Source organism: Vulpes lagopus, chromosome 9 (genome assembly GCF_018345385.1).
Source record: "Vulpes lagopus strain Blue_001 chromosome 9, ASM1834538v1, whole genome shotgun sequence".
NCBI classification, from domain to species: Eukaryota; Metazoa; Chordata; class Mammalia; order Carnivora; family Canidae; genus Vulpes; species Vulpes lagopus.
This window is the reverse complement of record NC_054832.1, coordinates 47513064-47537313: the sequence shown is the minus strand read 5'-3', so window position 1 is coordinate 47537313 and position 24250 is coordinate 47513064. Positions and strand designations below refer to the sequence as shown.

The following is a 24250-nucleotide window of genomic DNA, read 5'->3' as shown; positions in this document are numbered from 1 at the left end:
GGTAACACCTCAATTGTTAAGATATGCCAAAGTTCACATATTGCTGGGAAAAAAGAGCTAGCAAATACTATTCTTTTTGCATCTTAAATTCTTGCTCTTCATAAACCCAGATGCTTAACCTTGGGTATGAAGTATAAGAAGAAATGTCTTATTTACAAATCAATTTTAGGGTAATTTTTATCTAAGAAAAAGCATGGCATCCTAACCAAACAGATCAATTCAACTAGAATATCAGTGATTCATATTTGTGGCTGAAAAGAAGGCATTTTGTGGTATGCCTGGAAGGGGAGCAAGGTTTTGCTATCAGACACATACAAACAACTCTTCCCTCCCACTACTGTGAGAATTATGAAAGAGAGAGAGTGAGAGAGAGAGAGAGAGAGACAGAGAGAGAGAGAGAGAGAGGTGGAAATATAGGCATTCCTGATGGCTTTAGAAGTAATGAGAAGCAAAATGAAGTAATTTGATGAGAGCTGCACCTTGACTATTTCTAATGAATTAAAGTGGTCTAATAAGGTTTTTAGGGGTCATGTAGTGTAACATTCCGCACTAAGAAAGAAATCTACCTCATCCAGGAAGGATGGTCATTTGATCTCTCTTTGAACTTTCTTACGTATAGTGATTATTGTCATTGCAAGCAGCCCATTTCATATATGAGTAGCTTTCATTACTGGGAAGATTTAAGTAAAAGTTGTACAGACTTTATTATTATTTTTCCAAATGACTTTACTTTTTAGAGTTTTAGATTTAGAGGCAAACTGAACAGAAAGTACAGAGAGCTTCTCTGATATATTGACACCCACTCCACCCCACAGCTTCCTCTAATAGTGTGCATTAGGATTAGTGTGGTATATTTGTTACAACTGATGAATGAAAAGTGATTCATTATTATTAACTAAAGTCCACAGTTTAGTTTAGCATTTACTTTTTGTGTTATACAGATCTATAGGTTTTGAAAAATGTATAACAATATGAGTTTACCATTACAATATCATACAGAATAGTTTCATTGTCCTAAAATTCCATGTTCCACCTATTCATCCCTTCTTCCCTCCCCTGAATGCTTGGCCTATGGTCTTCTTAAGGTCCCTATAGTTTGCCTTCTAGAATGTTATATAGTTAGAATTATACAGTGTGTAGTGTTTTCAGCCTGGCTTCTTAAACTTAGGAATATGAATTAAAGTTTCCTTTGTGCCTTTTTGTGGCTTGATATCTTTGATATTATTCAGTGATATTATTCAGTGAATAATATCCATTCTGAATAATATTCCATTCTGTAGACATACACAGTTTATTTATCCATTCACCTGTTGAGAGACATCTTAGTTGCTTCCAACGTTTGGCAATTATGAATAAAACCACCATAAATATCTGTGTGCAGGGTTTTGTGCGGACATAAGTTTTCAATTTATTTGAGTGTTTAGGAGTGTGCTTGTTGGGTCGTATGGTCAGACTATGCTTAGCTTTGTAAGAAACTCCTATATAGTGTTCTACAGTGTCTGTACTATTCTGCATTTCCACCAGCAGTGATTGAGAATTCCCATTGCTCTACATCCTTGAATGCACTGGTATTGCCATTCAATTGGTGTGTAGTGGCATCTCTCTGTTTTAATTTGCAGTTCTCCATGACAGATGATGTCAAGCGTATGCTTACTTTCTACCTGTATATTTTCTTTAGTGAGGTGTCTGCTCAGATCTTTTATCCTTTTTATGGTTTGTTTTGGATAATGGGGTTGTTTGCTTTTTCACTGTTGAGTTTTAGGAATTCTTTGTATGTTTTGGTTAATAATTCTTTATCAGATTTGTGTTTGGAAATATTTTCTTCCAATTTGTGGCTTGTCTTTTCATTCTCTTAACTGGGAAACTTTTATTATGAACTAAAATAAGACAAATTTCATACATTGATCTTCAGTTTGTTTTTTGAAACTACACAAGACAAATATAATCCATCTTCCATAAAGTGGACTAATGTATCTGAAGACAATCATCATTTCCTTCCCATCATGAGTCTTATTTTGCTAGGATACCATGTTATTGAGGATGTTTTCATGTGGCATGATATTGAGACTCCTTCATCATCATTGTGGGTGCCTTTCTCTGGAAGCATTCTATTTTGTCAGAATTCCTTTTAAGAAGTGATGCCAAGAAGCAAACGATACTATAGATAAGTTTTAATTAATACAAATAAGAGTGGTACTATGCATTATTATGTTATTGTTATTATTTTTGTTTTAAAAATACTGGGTTCATATTTAGTCATTCTCTTTGACTGAGTCTCCCAGCAATTTCTATGTGGCTCTCTCTCAGCTATAGTCAAGTGATTTAATACTTTAAATTTTTATTTGGAACTCTATATCTCTTTCTGGTATATTAAAATATATTTGAATCACACTTCATGATTTCAAAAGAGTTTTCACCATTTTTTGGTTATTGAAGAATAGTTGACATACAATGTTATATTAGTTTTAGGTGTACAACATAGTGATTCAATAATTCTGTACATTACTCAGTGCTCACCAAAATAAATGTAGTTACCATTCAATGTTATTATAATATTATTGACTCTATTCCCTATGCTGTATTTTTCTCAACCCATTTGATTCTTTTTTTTTTTTCATTTGATTCTTATAACCCCATGAATAAGGCTGCTCATATAATTATTCTCCTTTTTCAGTGAGGACACTGAGATTCTAGCAAAATAAGAGCTTTGTCCAGGTCTAAAAAACAGTAAGTTGAAGAATAAAGAATAGAATCAAGTTCTTTTGGTGCCATTTGTTAGTGCCATTAATCTATAATGCCAATCTACTATTCTTTTTACCCTATCACAAGTGTATCAGCTTTCCTGTATTATTTTATTTTATTCATAGATTTGGGGCTTTATCATCTATGGCTTTATCTTAGTCACCAAAAAAAAAAAAAAAAAAGTTGAGACTGTCAAAATCTTCTCTAAAATGAAGTTAACTGTACTTGTTTACTAGCAACCTCTATTTGCTATCTAGAGACAACCATTTCATCTTCTAAGTGCTCAAAAATCATGTTTAACAATCCATTCTAGAGTTCTGCCAGGAATTCATATTTAACTGTGTGTTCTACAGTTTCCAGATTCTAAATCATACTCCTCTTTGAAAATTAATACATTTTCTCATATTAGAAATTATAACAGTATTAAAAATCATTTTCATTATTATCTTATATTGGTGTAATTATTACTAATTTAATTAATTGGCTCTTATTTTACAAATAAAAATAGAATTAAGACTACTGAATGTCAAAATACCATGTATGAGTACCATTTTTTGATGGACCATTTATTAATCCTTCTGATACTTGTTGAATATTATATATGATGCTGACCCAGGACAAATAATGTCCTCCACAACAATCAATACAAGGAAGAACTACTGAAAGCTTTCAAGTCTTTCATTGTTTGAAAACTGCTGTGAGTTTGGATAAAAGTTTAATTTTCCATATTTTCAAATCTCATTTTGTTAAATCTCTTTTGCTAAATTTGTACAGTTGCTTTCTTATTTTTGTTTTTTTTTGTACAATGCTCATGGCCTTCTTCCTTCCCTCCCTCCTTCTTTCCTTTCTCCCTTTTTCACTCTATCCCTTCCTTCCTTCTTCCCTTCCTCTTTCAATCCAAATAAAGCCAAAAATAAAATAGTAAGACATTCACAAAATTTTTAACATGTTAAATTTCTTGCTTTTGTAATACAAAATACACTTAATTGTTATAAATTTTTATTTCATCTCCAAAAAAGGAGGCCTAAGCATTTCCATAACTAATTACTACAGAATAAGACAATATTCTATGAGAAGCAATATATATATATATATATATATATATACGTCTGAAATTCTTTGTGCTAAAAAATTTGTCAGTAATTAACTTAGCTCTGTCTAGGACATTTATATAACATCTTGGAAATTATTAAAGTATAGTTTTGTCATTTTCAAACACATATACTCAGCACCACTTAACTGACCATATTGGAAATTTACCACTAGGGAATTTCCTTAAATAAATATTTTCAGCTAGCTGTATTTAAAAAGTAGTTGTAGTAAAAATTCTGGTAATTTTTCTTAGTGTAAGACATATCTTTAGTGCTATTTTCTATTTATAAAAAAAACTCTCAGTTACAATTAACAAGATTAAACTGCTTAAATTCTAATTCTTTTTCTCTCCCCACTTTTTTAAAAATTTAGATTATTTATTTATTTATTTATTTATTTATTTATTTATTTATGATAGACAGAGAGAGAGAGAGAGACAGGAGGAGGGGGAAGCAGGCTCCATGCAGGGAGCCCAACACCGGACTCGATCCCGGGACTCTAGGATCCAAGATCGTGCCCTGGGCCAAAGGCAGGGGCTAAACCACTGAGCCACCCAGGGATCCCCGCTGAGCCACTCAGGGATCCCCTCTCTCCCCACTTTCAATACCTTTAGGTTATGACACGAATCAAAACCAGTAGAGCCTCAAAGTAGATAGACTGGTATACTAAAAGTGAAGGAGTGTTTCCAAATCTGGATTATTGATTGGCTTCTGGATAATTGTCATATTCAATGTAATTTAAGATATAAAAAAAATATTGCAAATATTGAATCTTAGACTCTACTAATATCCCTGCCCCTGGGCCTGGAAAGAATGCTTCATTTTTTTCTACTTTGATAATCTATGAAAATGAACTTTTTTCCTATTTTACCATCTATGGGCTAATAATTATCTAAATTCAAATTTATGCATAGAATGTCTATCTCTCTTTTCTTTTAGATTCAGATGTTCACTGGCTATAGAAAACTCTCTGGCAAGCAGAAGGAAACAGACTGGAACTTCAAATTTTCGAGTCTAAAATGGCAAAATAGTCAACATTGGTAATATAATAGAATTCATCAAGAATAATCCATAATTTTTATGAATTGGGGTGCAGAAGGTAAGCTTTGAAGGACATCTCAAAAGTGTTTTAATTCTACTTAAACAAGAATCCTCTGTACATTGTATCCATTTAGATACTTATCCAGTCTTTCAGGATGGATCCTTTGTTGACTTGTTGAGGTAATTTAAAATAGCTCTCTTGCTAGACAATCACTATCATGCCATTTCATGGTAGATTTTTTTTTTTAATTGCTCAATAGATAATCAGTCGGAAATGGTCATTCCTCTGCAGTATTTTTTGTACTCTTATGTATTTTACAGTTAAAGATCTTAGATTATTTTTTAATTATTAAAAATAACTACCTAGTCATTATTGAAGACTCAGGAAACACAGGAAAATGAATAAGGAAAACAAGAGTTTTAGGTGTACTAGTCAAAGAATATCATTAGCATTTTGGTGTATTCTTTAAGTTTTTGTTCCATATACAGGTTGAAAACATTTGAGATTAGGTGATATGTATGAATCTCTATTCTTTTTATTATTAATAATACAAGATTTTTGTAAAATTAGAATTTCTTTGTAAATATTTTAATGGTTACATAATAACCACATTTAATGTATATACTGTAAAATGCTTTCTAATCTTTTTGATATCATGGCACACGAGAAAATGAGTATTTTTAAGGCACTTGAGAACAGATGAAGCTTGAGCCCAGTGGCAACTGTCCTGGGGGTCTGGCCATATAGACAGACTCTGTTGTTATCTTTGAGGGCTGAGAAGATCAGTGATTCTATAATCCCATCTGCAGTGTGACAGAACCCACCAGTGGTGCAGTTTGTAAGGCTCCCCTGTTTTGTTCTATCATTTAAGATGCTTATACATTTTTTATCATTACAGATAATCTTGCAATATCATCTTTGAACATGAAGTTTTTTACACATTTAAGAATATTTCCTTGAAATAAATTCTCAAAAATGGTAGCACTGAATATTTTGGGATATGGCTACTTCTAAGAAATCTGATACACGTTGTTTTTCTAAAGGTGAGTTCACAAACATTTGAGAATATCTATTTTACCGTCTCTTTTCTATACTGGAAATTCGCTTAACAACATTTTGCTAATTTGGTAGGCAAATTTGTAATTTTAATTAGCAGGTTTTGGTTACCCTGCAGGTAAACTTACATTTACCTGTAAGTCACTCTTTTCACTTTCTAATTGCTGGTTTTGAGGTTATATTCTTTTTCTTATCTCTTTGTATGAATTTCATATGTTATATATATATCCAAACATTTTTCTCTATTTAATATAGAGAGAAATTTTAATTTTGGTTTAGGTGAATTAGCACATTTTTCTTCATTTTCCAGCTTCTCCATATATTTGATAAAGATTAGCTTTAATTTTTGAAAATTAATTTTGTTTGAAGTTTCATTTGCCTGAAATCTATTTGTCTCTTTGGCCTGATGGGAGGATCTCAACATACTCCCTGTCAAATACCTCACCACGTAACACATTTCTTTGAATAATCTTCATTTTCCTTTACTATTTTATTCTTTGTCTATTAATCAGATTCCTATTTCAAACAAGGCTAATTAGTCTGTCATATATATCCAAATATTTATAATAACATATAATTCTATTCATAGTTTTGTTACAGGGATCCTTTCCAACTTGCATTTACAGGCATGGTCAGAATGGAAAACGTGTGTATTGTATTGGAAAAGAGAGATGGGGATGGGCTGGGAAGGAGAAGAAAATAAGAGTTTTCTGGTCATTTATTTTTCCATAATAGTAATTAAATGAGTGTACACAACTGAATTTCTTTTCTGGTCATTTCTTCTACCCCTTGGTCATTGTTTTCCTTTGATCTCTTTTCAGCTTTACAATTATTCCAATAATGTATGCTGCTGCATTACATCTAGTAGGAGGGCACTAGAGGGCAGTGTAAGCGCATGTTTATGGCTACAAAACTTGACATGCTCAAAGGCAGTTCTGAATCCTGTTCAAGCTTTGTTGTGACTGACTACTGCTGTGCCTCTTTTTCTTAACTTAATCCATGCTTTGGTTCAGCAGTCTATTGCACGGTAGGAGCCAATGCTGAGCAGACTATTGCATACTGCCGGGGAGCTTGTACAACCAAGTAAAGCCTTGTTTTGGTCTTACCCTATGAACTTGTTCATTCATTCATGCATTCATTCATTCATTCATATTTTTCAACAAAGAGTGAGTTGAAAAATATATCTGAGTGTTGAAATTTTGAATGATTTTTACTTTCCTTTTATGCCATTTGTTCAGATTTGTCATAGTGAATGGGTGTAAAATATACTATGAAAAAATGCTATAAAAAACTGTTTCTTATTGTTTCTAGTAGTTAAAACTTATTGCAAATTATTAAAGGATTGTGTTTATGATAGGGACAGAAGGGGAGGAAAATCCATTAGACCATTTTTTTTATATTGTTAGCAAGGGATGCTGAAAACTTAGCTATAAGGCATTGATGGAGCCATTGCAAAGTGCTGGTTTAGAAGAAAAGAAAGATGTAAATCGCTGGAGTCAAGGCTGTCTATGTGACAAGTTCTGCCTCATGCAGCTCCTCGTCTCCAAAGTCTCGCAGTTTTGGCCACTTCCTTGTGGGCACTGCTCTGAAAGACTTTGTGCCCAGGCTTTGGAAACCACATCAAGGACTTGGAGGTTTCTCTCTAGCACACTGATCTCTAGCTGATTTGATCCACTGTGGGAGCTGACACAGTGAACTCCACGTCAGGGACACTATAGATATGATGTGCTCCAAACCGGAACTCAGAATACAATTTCTCATAGATTAGTTCTATAGTTCTTTTCAAGCAGCTCTGTTCTAAGTAAATTATGATCTAAATTGTATTCCATAGGCCTACTTTGGTATCTGTTATTTTTAATATTACTCCAATGGAAAAATGCATTGGAGTTTCAAATAACCAGTGATTTTTCAAAACACTGTCTATGCTTTTAATAAGGGGTGGTGGTGGAGGGTCATCTGTATGAAAAAATGGCAGGGAGGTAGTAGGTCTCTTTCATTCAGGAGTAACTAGCAACTTTGGAGCCAGAATGCAGTGTTAGCAGCTACACTGAAAGGCAGATTAGAGTTAAAAATAAAATTTGAAATTAAGTTAAGCTAGCCCATGTCCAAGCATTTAAAGCTATCCACAGGCAATAAACTCCTCCCGACTCCTCTCAAAGAGCATCTTGGAAAGAGCAAATTGCCTAAGAATTCTAATTATCTGCTAAAGTCCTTTGCCAATATTTCACTTTGAGTAGAATTCACATATGTATTTATGTCAGTGGGTAGGCAGCTTTTTCCTTTGGCCAATTAAAACTCAAGCCTTGGGAAGTTTTTATTTTCATTGTTTGAGTTTTGTTCAGTCTTTTACTGAATTTATCTGCCAATATTATACTATAGGCCATAACTATTTGAATTTTTCAGATTGAATAAACCTTAGGTGTGAATAAAAGTAAGAGGTGGCCCCTCCAAAGATGTCCACATTCTTATCCTTGGAACTTGTGAAAATGTTATGTTAATGGCAAAAAGAACTTTGCAGGTTGTATACTTTCAAGTGGGAGATTATCCCAGTGGGGCCCAATCTAAACATGTAAGCCCTTAAAAGCAGAAAACCTTCTCTGGTTGCAAGCAGAAGTGCTGCCTACAAAAAAATTGCGAAATCCAAATACTGGGGAAAGACTGGATATCAGGGACACCTGTAATGTGAATACATGAGGATTCAGAGAAGAGTTATACTTTGAGCTTCTGTGATGGAGTCAAATATGATTTACATATGGTGCCAGAGGCTTTGTCCTCAGGTGGGCAGTGAGAAGGGTAGTTGCTGGGGTTGCTAAATTTGTATTTGCATCTATGTATGGAGTTGATCCAAATGGTATGGATATAGTGAAAGGAATAGTGGGTAATACAGAACCAGATGCTGACCTGTAGAAACCAAGACGGAAACTTATTGTTAACACTGGCTACATTTTCACCAAGTCATTAATGAGGAAGATTGTTAACTTGAGAATTTTCTTTACTGAGGTTCTATACTGACCGTGATCTAAGTTTGTTAATTTAATTGTACTTCCTTGTAAAATGGGTTGTTAATAATCAGAATATGAAGTTCCTTTCATACTATAGTTATATTCCTCAGCAAATGTTTTTAAAATTGTCTTTATTGACAAAGACAATATTGTGAGGTACTTTTTTAGGTCCTATGAAAATCGAAAACCTAATATAAGGAGATTAGATTGATGATTGATTAAAGATTGCGGTGCCTAAGGAGGCCGCCTAGGGAAACAGCCCCTCTTCTCAGATTAATGTCTGAACAAGGCCTATTTAAGTCTACGTGAACCATATGTTACATTTCCAGTTCCTTTCAAAACACATGTTGGTATGGTTTAAGCAAAACATTCATTACTTTAAAAAATACCTCTGATTCTAATTTTAAAAGCATGTGAGTAAATGCATTGCTCATTAGTGTGAGAAAAGCACTGTATTGAGTTCCAAGTGGGTAAAAGTGCAACAGCCTTGAGAGCCCTTTCATGTGGCCACCATTTGTATCTTAATTTTGGGGGGGAAGCAAAACCTTTCTTCAATTAGCTTTGCCCTGAATAGAAGGCTTACTGTGTCCCACTGTCTGGTGCTTTTGTTATGTGGACTGATGCCTACTGAAGTCCAGATTTAAACCATAGTTTTCCTTTCATTCAGGTCTTAAATCATGTCGTAGAGTCTGAAGTAAACACCTAGGGCAATCACCTCCAGATTACAGTGCTTTCTCCAAATCTGGTTATCACATGAGTAATTAGAATGATTGCAACTGAAACCAACAATTGTAGAGAGGAAATCATATGCATAACATCTACTTCATATATTTATACTTGTGGAGTCAGTTCAAGCATGAGGGTTCAATTTTTGTTATTGACCCCAAAGAGCTTAAAAGCACCTTAAATTGTGAATTTGCTATGAGACTTTGGAAAAGACTTGGTGGTATTTTGTGATAAAAGTAATTGTGAGATGACATGGAATCTAATCAAATATATTTAAAGAACAAGGTGTGCAGTTACCCAAGAGAAATTAACTTTATAATATTTTAAATTTAAGAATCTGAGAATGAAGTCACAAATTTATGGGAAAAATCTTAGCTTGCCTACAGAATTATGTAATTTGGAAATCCCATTCATTCATTCATTCATTCATTCAGCATTTATCTATAAATTTAGAAGTAAACACAATGAAGCCCTTCCCCCAAGTATCTTATAACTTTCTAAAAGGGAAAGATAGAAACACACACATTTTAAAAATACAGAGTATGTCAGGTGATGATAAATGCTACAAAGAAACACAAATCAGAGTAAGGTAGATAGAGAGTGAAAGGGACTGCTATTTCCTATAGTGGTTAGGGAGGCACCTCCAATAAGGTGACATTTGAGCAGAGACATTGAAAGAAGTGAGGAATAAGTTATATGGATATCTGAGAAAAGACTGTTCAGGTATAGATGAGTCACAGCGAGAGGGTAAAGTGGTGGGAGTTAGGGTCAGAGAAGCAGAGGTAGCCTGGGAGGGAGGCCAATAGGCCACAGAGGAAACTTAGGCTTTTACTCAACACCGAATAGGAAACCATTAGAGGATCTGGAGGAATAAGGGATGATTTACATTTTGATATGGTTACCTGGGCTTACTGTGTTGAATATAAACCCATAGAGGGGCAAAGAACAGAAGCTAGTTGAATGGCTAGGAGGATATTGTAATAGCTAGCTGAGAGATGACAGACTAGGATAGTAGCAGTGGAGGTACTGAGGTGTAATAAAATTCTGCTTATATCCCAAAGGAAGAGCCAACAAGATTTGTTACTGAATTGGCTGTACTATATGAGAGAAAGAACAGGTGAATTTTTGGCTTGAGCAAATGGAAGAATGAAGATGCCTTATACTAAGGATGAAAGTTGCAGGAGGAACAGGTTTGGAAGATGTGAAATAAATTAAGAGTTGATTTTGAGCATGTACATTTTGACATGTCTATATAGACCCCAAAGTAGAGATATTAAGTAGGCAATTGGAATTCAAACTGGCGTTCTAGAGAGAGATTGGACTAAAGATATAAATTTGGAAGTCACCAGGGTGTCAATGTTGCTTAAAATCACTGGACTGGATAAAATCATATACTAAGGACATCGGTAGAGCAGAGAAGGGGTCTGGAGATTGAATTTGTGCTTTTCAAAGTTTAGAGGTTGGGAGATGGGAAACGAGGCCAGTGAGATAGGGCATCAGTCAGAGAAAGTATATTTGGAAAGCCAAATGAGACAGTGTTTCAAGGATGGAGTGAGGGATCAATTGTGGCTTGCTGCAGGTGGTTCAGAAAAAGTAGAATTAACAACTGGCCACTGGCTTTGGTCACTGGCTTTATAGTGTTTATAAAGGGGGCATTGTTGACTTTGCTAAACGTGGACAAAACCAGCAAAAACGTTCATAAAAGTAGATAAAAGCTGTTGGAATGAAGGAATCAAATTCTCATTACAGGTTCAGGAGAACATGGGAGGAGAAGAAGTAGAAAAAATGAATATGGGTAACTGAGATTGCTGTAAAGGCAGGAAGAGAAATAGGACAATAGTTGGCTGCTCATGTGGAGATAAGGGAAACATTTTGTTGCTATTATTTAAATGTGAGAAATGCTACATGTTTATGTTTATAGAAATAATCAAGCAGAAAGAAAAAAATTAGATGTTGCAGAAGAGAAAGGAAATAATTATCAGAGAGATGCCAGTGAGTAGAGGAAAAGGGATGAGCACAAAGTGGAGGAGTTGGCCTTAGATACAAATATGTTCAGCTCATCTGTTGTGATAAGAGCAAAGGCTGGATAAATGGCTACATATACAGACACTGACACCTGTTATACTTGGTGGTGGAAGCATGTGGAATTTCTCTTCTGATTGCTCTTGTTTTGTCAACTTATCCCCTTGCTGCTTTTTTCTATAAAACATAGTTGTTACTCTGTCTGCCAATATCTTACAATAACTAGTGCTTGGCTGTACTCAAACAGTCCTGTTTCTGTGAGCTGGATGCCCAAATAAAGGCACTGGTGAACAGTTGTATATGAACAACTACATTGAAATGAATCATCAGGCTGGGTGGAAACAATTTACCTAGCTGAGAGCTGGCACACAAACTATTGCTAGACTATTACTTGTCTCAGCAGAATTAGGGTTAACATTTATTGGTATAGAATTATTAGACATTTGGGCAGCCCGGGGTGGCTCAGTGGTTTAGCGCCGCCTTCAGTCCAGGGCGTGATCCTGGAGACCGCGGATCAAGTCACACATCGGGCTCCCTACATGGAGCCTGCTTCTCCCTCTGCCTGTGTCTGCCTCTCTCCCTCTGTGTCTCTCATGAATAAATAAATAAAATCTTAAAAAAAAAGAATTATTAGACATTTACTCAGTTTCATGTTTTACTACATTATATGACAAACTGTCCAGGCACTATGGGATGCTAGGAGACGATAACAATAAATAAAAACATTACCTTCCATTTAAGGAAGAACTGTCAAGCATTTCACGGCTAGTAAAGAGAGACATATTTTAAAAGATTCCTGTGTTTAAAATGTGAACAGTATTTAAGGCAAAAACTACTCATAAAGCATCCATCAGAATTGAGAAATACATACGTATTTCACTTTGTGATTCTCTTAGGAATCTACTTGAAGTAGAGTAAAACATACAATGTATTATTCACAAAGCGGTTATCCTTGCATATAATAGGTGCCAGACCCTGTGCTAAACATTTGAGATAAAATTGTTCCTCTGGCAATTGCCTCACTCTAGCAAATGAGTAATACTCCATACCTTTGTTTGCTGACTTGGGGAAACATTCAAGTTCCTTCCTTGGGAGAAGTGAGTATGGGAGAGTCTGATAAGTTTCCCCATCCTGACTCCCACAGGCCAGCTTACTTTAGCTTGCTTCTCTTACCTTACCTGCATAGCATTTTTGCTGCTTCTTGAAAAATCTATATGCTGCAAATCAATGTGCCAGTTTTGCCATTTCCCATGCCTGAAATTGTCTCTCTCTAGGTGGAAATCTCTTTTCTTTCTCCAATGACTCAACTCTTGTCTGCTGCTGTCATCTGATAGGGAGTTATCATCCCCCCAGTCTCTACTCTTTTCCCCTTCTTTTGTTCTTGTCTCTTGCTAATGCCAGTCCTAGGCAGACCAATCCCTTTCTTCTTCCCAAGGAGACAAAGATTTTAAGAAACATGGTGAGTCTTCCATTTACTCTCACAATGGGGAGCTTCCATTTTACCTATTTTAAGCTGATCTTCCAGCCTCCATCAGTCAATTAACTTTCAAATAGAATCAATCAAACCACTTTTCTAAGCTCTTGCTATTGATGCATATTTGAACTATTATGAATGCATTAAAGAGATTGGCTACAAAACATGCTAGTCACATGGAAGACTGCTTATTACATCTTGTCAGACAAAGATATATAAAACATAATACCCAAAAAAGAACTAAAATCCAAAAATTAACAATAAAAACAATACTTGAAAGAAATGCAATAAAGTTGTTGAGGACAAAAATATTCTTACAGTTTTGATTCTATCCTCTATAAGTGCTTTACATTGGGAACAGCATTACTGAATGTTTTTCTTATAGACCACACCTATAATTCTATTATGGAATTATATTTTTTTAACAGTGAACTTGTTTAGACCAGCCTATTATTTCAAGGCAGAGATGGTAAACTGATGACCTACAGCTGTGTTTTTATGGCCTACAGTTCAAAAGAATTTCAATTTATTTTGGTAGTATTCAAGATATGGACTTCTGGAATTTGAAGGTTTCCTGAAAAAGAAATCAGATGATACTGGCATCACTGGATCCACTTTTCCATATGGCAATGCTTGGATTGGCTCTTTGCAATAAGGAAGAAACTCTAGGTTTACCCGAGCTCACTTCACTATCCCCTTCTCTTCTATCTCTTTTATCATTAGGCTTGCCCTGTAGTTTCCATATTTATAGTATCTTTATTAATGGGTCTTGCTTGCTTCATAGTAATCAGAATTTGTCCACCTGTATATTTTCAAAAATTTTAATCAATGTATCAAACATTTTGTAGTTCCTTTCATTTTGCTAGGTAAACATGAAGACACATTTTTAAAAAGTCGTAACTTAGGTATCATAAAAAATATAAAATCATCTAATTTCCTTCTTTCTATGCCAAGAGGAAGAAAGTAGACATAAGTTTTATCTGCTTTGGTTTTCTATGGCAACAGGTAACAACTGATTTGTTGTCTCTCCATGATAAATAGTGAAACAATTTAAAAAAGGACCACAAACTGTGTCTGTAGGCTTGTTTCTCTCTCAAGGCTATTAGGCATACTCACAAAATTTTTGTCTTTGGTCTGCTGACTCACGTCTAACCACCTACCAGTAAATTACTCTTGCTGTTTCTGATACTAGCCTGCATCTTGGTATACCACATCTCATTTCTGGAAGCATTATTAATGACTTTAGAGTAGAAAGCACAGATGGAAGGTCTGGCAAGTAATTTTCCACCAAATATACATTTATATTTATTTGAAAAATATATGCATAATACATGAATATTATTTATAATATATGCCTATATTATACACTGCTGATAATTACTTTTTTTTTTGAGTAAAAGATGGACCTTTTGATTGCACCATATTGAGTATCAGGATCACTGTTTTACTCCTGGGATTATATGATATATTGATTTACTCTATGCTATTAATTAAATACATTGTACTTCTGATATTAAATTTTGGGAAGAGGAAAATGAAATTGTGGTAGTGACATATCACAAAGATATCAAGTTGATTGAGCCGTTATAATCTTAAAGTATGCAAAGTATGCAAAACAAAATTTAAATGCCTGCCATCAATCTCAAAATAAAATGATTAATTCTCTCAGAAAGTAGCACTGAGAATTTTCATATCTGGATATTCTGATTTTTTTTTCTTTTACTTGTGATTTTATTAATGCAAATTCTTTTCTTTTAATGTAGTCAAAGTTATTAAGCTCTTTTATTGCTTCTAAATTTTTAATCTTAGGACTTAATGTATGTTTCCACATTATAGAGAAATTTATAAATTTCTTTGCCTAGTACTTGTATGGTTTAATTATTTTACATTTAAATCTCTGATCTGTTGAGAATTTACCCTCGTGTGTAGCATGAGGGACAGGTCCAATTTTAGTTTTTTTTTTCCATAGGGCTATCCAGTTACTCTAATATCATTTATTTAAATCTACCATTTTTGTACTGATTTTAGATGCTGACTTTATTAGATACTACATTTAAACATGCAGTTAGATCTATTTGTATCTTTTATGTTCTATTGGTTTATCTATTCATGTGTCAATACCACACTTTATTTTAAATTACAGAAGTTTTAAATAGGTTTTAGTATCTAGTAGGACTAATACTACCTCCAATACTATTATTTTTCAGGTTTTCCTGGCCATTTTTGTTTATTCTTTCAAGTGAACTTTATAATTAAATTTTCTAGTTAAAAAAATAAGGAAAGAGGAAAAAGCCTAAAACAGAAAACCAAAACAAAAATACTTGACAGTTTATTATTCTACAAGTTTGATATGCAGTATTTTCTTTTTTTTTTAAAAGATTTTATTTATTTATTCATGAGAGACAAAGAGAGAGAGAGGCAGAGACATAGGCAGAGGGAGAAGCAGGCTCCCTGCAGGGAGCACAATACAGGACTTGATCCTGGGTCTCCAGGATCACACCCTGGGCCAAAGGCAGCGCTTAACCACTGAGCCACCTGGGCTGTCCATATGCAGTATTTTCATTGTTGTTCCTAAGTATTTTTTTAAAAAGATTTTATTTATTTATTCATTAGAGACAGAGAGAGAGAGAGAGAGAGAGAGAGAGAGAGAGAGAGAGGCAGAGACACAGGCAGAGGGAGGAGCAGGCTCCATGCAAGGAGCCTCACATGGGACTCAATCTGGGCCAAAGGCAGGCACTAAACCGCTGAGCCACCAAGGGATCCCCTCCTAAGTATTTTTTTAAAGATTTATTAATGTAATTTGGAAGGGGAGGGGCAGCAGGAGAGGGAAAGTCTTAAGCAGACTCGGGATGAGTGTGGAGCCCATTGCAGGGTTCCATCTCACAACCCTGAGATCATCCTGAGCCAAAATGAAGTTGGTCACTTAACTGACTGTGCTACCTAGGCGCTCCATTTCTGAGTATTTTCTTATTTCACTCATGACTTACTTGTTGACACAGAGGTCACTTAAAAGTGTGTTTTAAATTTTAATTATGTGGGATTTTTCTCCAAATTTTAGTTTTTTAAAAAATTAATTTCTGATTTCATTGCCATGTGGTTAGAAAATATACTCAATATGACATAAAATCTTTAAAATTTGTTGAGGTCTATTTCATATTCTAGTGAAATGCTTCTCTATCCTGGATATATATTAGAATCACCTGAGGAGGTTTTCAGACATCCTAATGCTTGAGACTCACTCCAGACCAATGAAATCAGAATTACTGGGGGTAGAATGCAAACGTTTGTATTTTTAAAAAGCTCCTGGGAGATTTAACAGTGTACCTTGGCATAGTAAATCATGAATTTTTGTAGTGTTCTATGTAGGCGTGATGCAACTGTGTATTTTTCAGTTACTGAAGAAATGCAGTTACTGAAGAATGGATGTAAGGGTTCTTCAAGTGTCCTTTAGGTTTAATTTGTTAATTGTGTTTTTCAAAGATAGTATATCTTTAATGACTTTTATAATATTTGCTCTATTAAATAAACAAAGAGAAGTATTTTAAAATCACTCTCTCTAGGAGTGTTGGATTATCAATTTCATTTTGTAACTGGCAGAATTGCCTGTGTGCTTTCCCTCTCATCTACACTTTGGTAAATTTAGCATATGGAGATTAAATACTTTGATGTAATTAATACAGGGATTTTCGAAGACATTTTAACATATATATTTAATTAAGAGGTTCTAAAATTAGTCAAACTCTTCATTCTTTTTTATGCCAATCACCTCACTGTAGAGGGTATAGTTAACTGTATCTCATTTTTTTCACCTCCAATTTAGACATTATTGTGATTATCTTATGGTATAATTTTTTTTTCCGTTTATCTATATGTTTACATTTTCTTAGCTCACTTTTTGAATCTCTATGCTGGATTGTTTATTTTCAATCAATAGCATTTCTGTTCCTTTTTACACTTTCCCATGTTACTAACAGTGGCTGAAAGCCTGAGAACCTTATTTTTGAAAAATCCCTTGTCAGGAGGGTTCTGATTTAGATTCTACCAATGAGAGACATTTGTAGGAGATTTGGAAGTTGAAAGGAAAGCACAATTCAGTTTTTATCTGGCAGAAAACTAGAGCATACTTCTTCAAAAGGAGCAGCTGCTTCTTGAACCTTTTTCAGACTCCATTTCTCCAGTTTTCGATTTATGGGGCAACTGTGGCTTTGGGAACTACATCCTGCATTTACTTAATTTCTGGGTTGCAATTTCCACCTTTGAACTTTGCTTTCTTTCCCACCCTTTCTTACAACAATTTTCACACTACCACATTCCTTGTATTTAATTTATTTATTCTTGAAATGTTTAGAATAAAAACTCTTTTTTCCTGACTGATCCCTGACTAATACAATTTGAGTCTTTCCTTCTCACTTCCTACTTTTAGGGATTATGTTTTTCACTTCTAGATGTTCTGCTTAGTTCATTTGCAAAAATGCCTTGTCTTTTCTGACAATTTCTTTTTCCCTAGCCTTATTTTTAATATTCTCTTTCATTCTTTAAATATATTTAATATACTTATTTTTAAAAGATTTCTTTGAGAGAGAGAGAGAAAGGAGCAGAGAGAGAGAATCCCCAAACAGACTTCTTGCTGAGTGCAGAGCCTGATTGATTCAGGCAGCTCAGTCTCACAACCCATGAGATCATGACCTGAGCCGAAACCAAGAGTGGGATGTTCAACTAATTGAGCCACCCAGGCACCCCAATATGTTTATTTTATGTGCTGTTTTTGATCATTTTACCAACTGAAGATATTGAGAGCCTAATGTTGAAGCTTATTGTTTCTGCTGTATTGTTCACAATGATTTATTTCCTCATATGTTTAGTAATTTTTTATTGTGAATTCATGTTCATCAGAACTTATATCTATAGATACTTTGAGACATGGTTTTAAAGACTGTTTCCTTCCAAATTTTGTTGTTTTTGGCAGTTTGAGTTCTCAAACCTAATCATTTATTTTATTTTAGCCTCAATCTTTTCTTCTAGGATACAGATGTCCTAGGAATTCTGGTTCCAGATCTATTTGAATAATGCTTATGGCTAAGAATCTTTTTCTTTCCTTTCCTTACTTTCTCTTTCCTTTCCTTTTGTCCTCTCCCTCCCTTCTCTCTTCTCCTCTTCTTTTCTCCCTCCTTTCCTCTCCCCATTTCAAATTTCTTTCCCTTTTCTCCACTCAGAGCCAGGACAAAGACAAGTATTATTTTCACTATTTCTCTCTAGAGGATAATTTAACTTCTAGAAAATTATCCTTTAGAATCCCAGTTTTATGGAGGAGGCTCCAACCTGTCGTCATATGTAGTTTAACTCCAGATTTTGTCTCATCGATCACACATTTTAACTCAGATCTAGGCCATAAAAGTTTAGAATAAATTCTGAGAGCAAACACCAATTCATGAAACTTTCTAACAATAGAATTTATTTTCTACCAGCTCAGGCATGCATTCAAATGTAGGTTTCATATTTTATCTAGTATTTTAAATTACATTCTCCCCAAAGAATTTTCTATAAATGTTTAGTCTGCCATATTGCTAGTAATAGCAGTTAGCAATCATTATTAAAAGTGATGGCATTATTAAAAACAGATGCCTAAAAAAATATAAATAAATAAAAAATAAAAACAGATGCCTATCTGTTGTTAAAAGTATTTGCAATGCCTAATTATAAAGGTATTGTTTGCCACAGAGGAAAATTTTAATTTGGGGCTAAAAGTAATAGTGCATCATTTTTATTATGCATTACATAAAATTGGTAAATATGTAACTGATTTCCTTTTTTTTTTACAAGCTTTTAAATTATTCAAGTATAAATTGTATTTTATTTTGGTAAACTTGATAGCTGACATTCCTTTTCTACTTCAACTATAAAATCACATATGGATTTTTAAGCATCTTTACTGCAGTGTTTCTTGCTTTTTCTAGCTACAGGACAATAAACGGCAGTGTTTATGAGTGCTGATAAGATTCTGAATTCTATTCTGTCCTCATTGTTCCTGCTGTGAAATGATTGCCTATTTTAAAACCACCCAAATAGAGACTGATTGCTATTATGAACAAAGAAGACTATTCATAGAAATAACCTTCCTTCTTGGCATTACGGGTAGCAATGGTGATGAAAAGTCATATACTATACTGTAAAAGTCAGTCTTGCAGTGCACCCCAGTCACGGGCACTGAACGTTTCACTCACTTGCTTGTTCATCATTTAACCACTTAACCTATCAGCCATTCAACTCTGTCTCCTTTTCCAGACATAGCTATTTGATGTTTCCAGGCAAAACACATCTTCTTTTGCTTGCTATTCATTAGTGTCCATCAAAATATACTTTTTTATATTAAAAAATAAGAATGTGCTGAGATGGAATGCCAGAAACAGGCTGTTTTTCTTGGTAATGGACAAATAGCATCAATGGGACCTTCCAGGGGTGAACCCCATGTCTTTCAGAAGCTAAATGATTCATCTGACAAGATAATGAATTGGTTGTTTTTTTCAGGGAAGATTTGCAAAGAATTTCTTATCCCTGGATAGACAATTTAGAAAATGTGAAAGGATATAAAAAGGAAGGATAAAGAAAGAAAGCTAGTTTAATACAAATGGATTCCAGTCAGAACTGTGGACATGTAATACTTGGATATCTTGAGAAATATCTCCTCCTGGGCTGACATGTATTTAAGATAAATATTATTACTATGGCTAGAAAATTAGTTTTAGGCTTTATTTTTAATCTTATTGAAGGCTGGATGAAAAAATCACATAAATGATTTTTATTTTATGAATTTACATCTTTTAATAATAACATAAACTTTACTCAACTTTTTATGTTTATATAAATAGCTAAATAGACATGATATCTGAATTTGGCTTAAACATATATCTATACTCTTTTATCCTTACAAAACAGTATCTGAGACCCTTGTCACAAGGGAACATTCCAAGGACTCTATGTTAAAGAGTTTGGGGCTGGGTTGGCTGATATCTTAGTTCAGGCTGCTGTAACAAAGCATTATGGACTGGGTGGTATATAAACAACAGAAATCTATTTCTTACAAATCTGGGGACTGGAAGTCCATGATCAGCTTGCCAGCATAGTTGGGTTATGTTTAGAAACCTTTTCCAGTTTGCAGGCTGGTGGTATATGACCTCTTCTTGCCCTCAAACTCAAACTGCAACATTGGTTCTCCCTGGGTCTGAAGTCTGCCAGCTTTTGGACTGGAATTACCCCAGCAGTTCTGGTTCTTAGGCCTTCATCCTCAGACTAGAAATACACCCTTGCCTTTCTTGGGCCTCTAGCTTTGCTGACTGAAGGTATTGGGACTTCTCAGCCTCTATAATCACGCAATCCAATTCTTTACAATAAATCTGTTATATAATATATCTACAGATAAGACTATATATACTAGAGTATGTATATATATATATATATAAAACAGTATATATAGTTATATATAACTATATATATATAACTAACCAAGAGAAGTGTGTATATATATATATATATACTGTATATGTATATACTGTGTATATATATATATACTGTTATATATATATACTGTGTATATATATATATATATATATACACACACATATATATACTGTTAGTTCTCTTGGTATCCACCTCTGCCCATCTTCTGAATGTGACAGAAATTAAAGGTGTAATCAATAATATCAAACTGCACTTCACACACGGAGACAGCAAAATCCACAACATTCATTCTCCTCAATATTTATTGATCAGCCTAGACACATAATCCCTATTCAATATAGGGCTTAAGGCAGAATATAATGTAAATGCACTTAGTGCAAGAAATCTACTTTTAAATTTTATTAATAATCTGACTTCTTGCAAATTCAAAAAACTGAGGTGAGAAGCAGCCACTCATAAGCATCTATTGTCTGCAATCAATCAAATAAATCCTTAATATTTCTCTAGGAAAAAAAACCTTTTTAAACCTCACTTGCTCAAGGTTAAATTTGTTGATTCTTAATAACTGCAAATACCAAAGTGATCTTCACTCGTTGAGAATATCGTGAAATTACTTTTAGTTGGAAGTTATTTGATTATTGACATTTTTTAGTGATGTATAAAACCCCTGCTGTCTAGGATTCTAGATGTAGTACTACTGATGCTTATGAAATCAAAATAGGAAGGCTTTGGTAAGTTGTACATGGTATTTGGGATATCAGGATTCCCATATTAGTCAAAAGTGACACTGGTACGTCTAGTGACCCTTTAAAGTTGCTCTGTCAAAGGTAGCTGAATTTCATTCATTCCTGAGGAAAAGTGGCCAGCTATCTAACATTCAAGTAAGAGTTTTAAGCCAACTTGGATTTACTCCATTTGTCAATAATTCTCAAGCCACTTTGCTGCCTAGATTGCAGAAAGGATAATCAATTATTCCAGAGATTAATCAATTCATAGGTACAAGAGACTGAAATACTGACTGGAGTAGAGGGATAGGAAGGTAGGGGATGAGATAGACTGGGCATGGTCTTAGAGTTCATGTCAAGGAGTTTTACGTTTTTGAGATAGGTTGAGTGACTCACTTCTGGGTAATTGAAAATTTTCCATTTTCATATTTCAGAAGAGTATAATACTGAGAATGGATTTGGGTTAAAAGGGATATATCCCTAGAATGTTAGCTATGGCTTCCACTTCAGTCCTTTGAAAACATACCTATCACCATAGGTTATTACAAAAAATTAAACATACTAATAACTAAAATAAATGGCAGAAGTAGAGATTGGTTCAGAAGGTTAAGCTGTTGATTAAAATAAATGTATTGATGGGAGGGAGGAAAAAGTTCCACTGAGGAATTTGAGTCTTGCGCAGTCCAATCTTGGCAGACCTGTCCCTATTAATATAGGCAAACTAATTAACCTCCTTGTGCCTTGGCTGCTTATCTGTAGAGTGAAGATAATAATGACCCACTAAAAGAACTGCAAATAATTCTATAAATACCAACATAAAAATAATATAATTACTTGGCCTAGATGTAAGACTTTAGTTTTTATCCCAGAGTTTATACATCTTTCTGCCTAAATAATGTCAGGTTAGGGAACCCTGGGTGGCTCAGTGGTTTAGTACCTGCCTTCCTCCCGGGGCCTGATCCTGGAGGCCCAGGATCGAGTCCCACATCGGGCTCCCTGCATGGAGCCTGTTTCTCCCTCTGCCTCTCTCACTCTGTGTGTCTCTCATGAATAAGTAAATAAAATCTTTAAAAAAAAAAAATGTCAGGTTCAATTTTTGTCAGTTTTTTTTATGTGTATGCATGTGGTAGAGTGAGCTTGTGTTTAATTTCATATATAGCCGAATTTGTATTTACTGAAAATGCACTTTCTCTTTCTGATGCTTATTGTTCGGTCTGCAATACGCCGGGTCCTAGATTATCACTCTAACTCCCTATTGGCAGCACATGGTTTAACACAGTGGAGGAAATGCTGAGAAAGAAGTGGGCATGTAGAATTGGGGGGAGGAATAGATCTTTCTAATTTCTATTTAAACGATAACTCTTCTTGCCTGTTAAATAAGACTATGCTTTTATTGTTTCATAAGCCTATTGCAATTATATTAACTATAATTAAGCAATTCAAATTGGATCAGCAGGCACATAATAGCATGCCAAGAAGTAACAAAATGAAGGGGCTCCTTAGTTGTGTTTTATTGTAGATTCACTGATTCACATTGAAATTGTCATCTCTTTTGTGATATTTCCAATAATTTTGTAGGAAGTATTTATAAAACTGTATTCCTTTAGTGGAATAAAGATTACCTGTTTCTGTAATTATTCTTGGTTATCACGCCACACTTTCTTAAGCAGATGAAAGGAAATAATAATTAAGCAATAAAAAAATTTGCAGAATTGGAATGACTGTTTCTTTGTGAACTCAGAACAATCATATATTCTCTTCAATTTCTTCTTTTTAAAATTCATGCCTAGTAAATATGTAGACTGTTTCTTTTTTTTAAAGATTTTATTTATTTATTCATGAGAGACACACAGGGAGAGAGGCAGAGAGACATAGGCAGAGGGAGAAGCAGGCTCCTTGCTGGGAACCTGATGTAGGACTCAATCCCAGGATGAGGGAGAAACAAGCTTCATGCAGGAAGCCTGATATGGGACTCAAACCTGGTACTCTGAGATCACGCCCTAAGCCGAAGTCAGACACTCAACCACTGAGCCACTCAGGTGTCCCATGTAGGCTGTTCCCACAATGATATTAATGATTCAGACTCAGATGTGTGACTTCCATGTTTTTGTTGGTGTGATTTGGCCTATAGCCAAATGGCTGCTTAGAAATCCTGATTAATAGCCAGGGGTAGGTAGCAACGGACAGTGAAATGGACAGAAACAACCTTGAAGTTCCAGCCAGTTCCCCTATGCTATGTGACTATTGTCTTGCCCTTTGCTCAGCTAAAGTGGGGGAATAGGTGTTTGAATTCTTCAATGTAGCCTGAGCAATATTCCTAACATGTATTATATGTTTTGTTGAATTCTCACCTGACTAGGCCTTCTTTCCCAGTTTCCATTTCTTTCTGCTCTGGCATTGCCCCCTTTGATTCTGTTGGATGTTGATGGTTGGGATTTGTCGTCAGGTCTCTGAGCGAATTTTTCTCGGAGATTTTATCTATGAAAAGGAAACAACATATATGACATGTCATATATGACAGAAGAATATATGCCACTCCTGATAAGCTATATTGGACAGCATAAATTACAGAGATGCTGCTTGTTTCTACAAAATAGTCTTAGGAATGTTTCCCCTGGGTTATTGCTAAACAAAGTAGGACCTTATACAAGAGAAGTTAACTTCAGGCTAATGAAAAATATACTTAAAGTTGGTATATTATGTAATAACAAGTTCATATAGTATATTTCTTTTTGAAATTGCAAAGCTGAGATTAATAAGGCATAATCATTCAAAAGGTATTTCAGTTCTGCTAAAGCATTATTCATAATTTGTGGCTGAAACTGAAGCCTCATAAAATTCAGAAAAATAAAATAGGCAGAAGTGATGTCATTGACATTATTGTAGAATTTTGCACTCTAATTTTTTAATGAAAC

The 24250-nt window shown here is 34.5% G+C and overlaps 1 protein-coding gene across 1 annotated transcript in view; it reads right to left on the bottom strand.

Moving 5' to 3' along the window:
• CNGB3 (cyclic nucleotide gated channel subunit beta 3) overlaps positions 1-24250 on the bottom strand; it is a 141248-nt gene that overhangs the window by 104548 nt on the left and 12450 nt on the right. The window contains exon 3 of the mRNA XM_041769633.1: positions 23687-23813. Within this exon, the coding sequence (XP_041625567.1) occupies positions 23687-23813 (127 nt within the window). The remainder of the gene's footprint in view (positions 1-23686; positions 23814-24250) is intronic.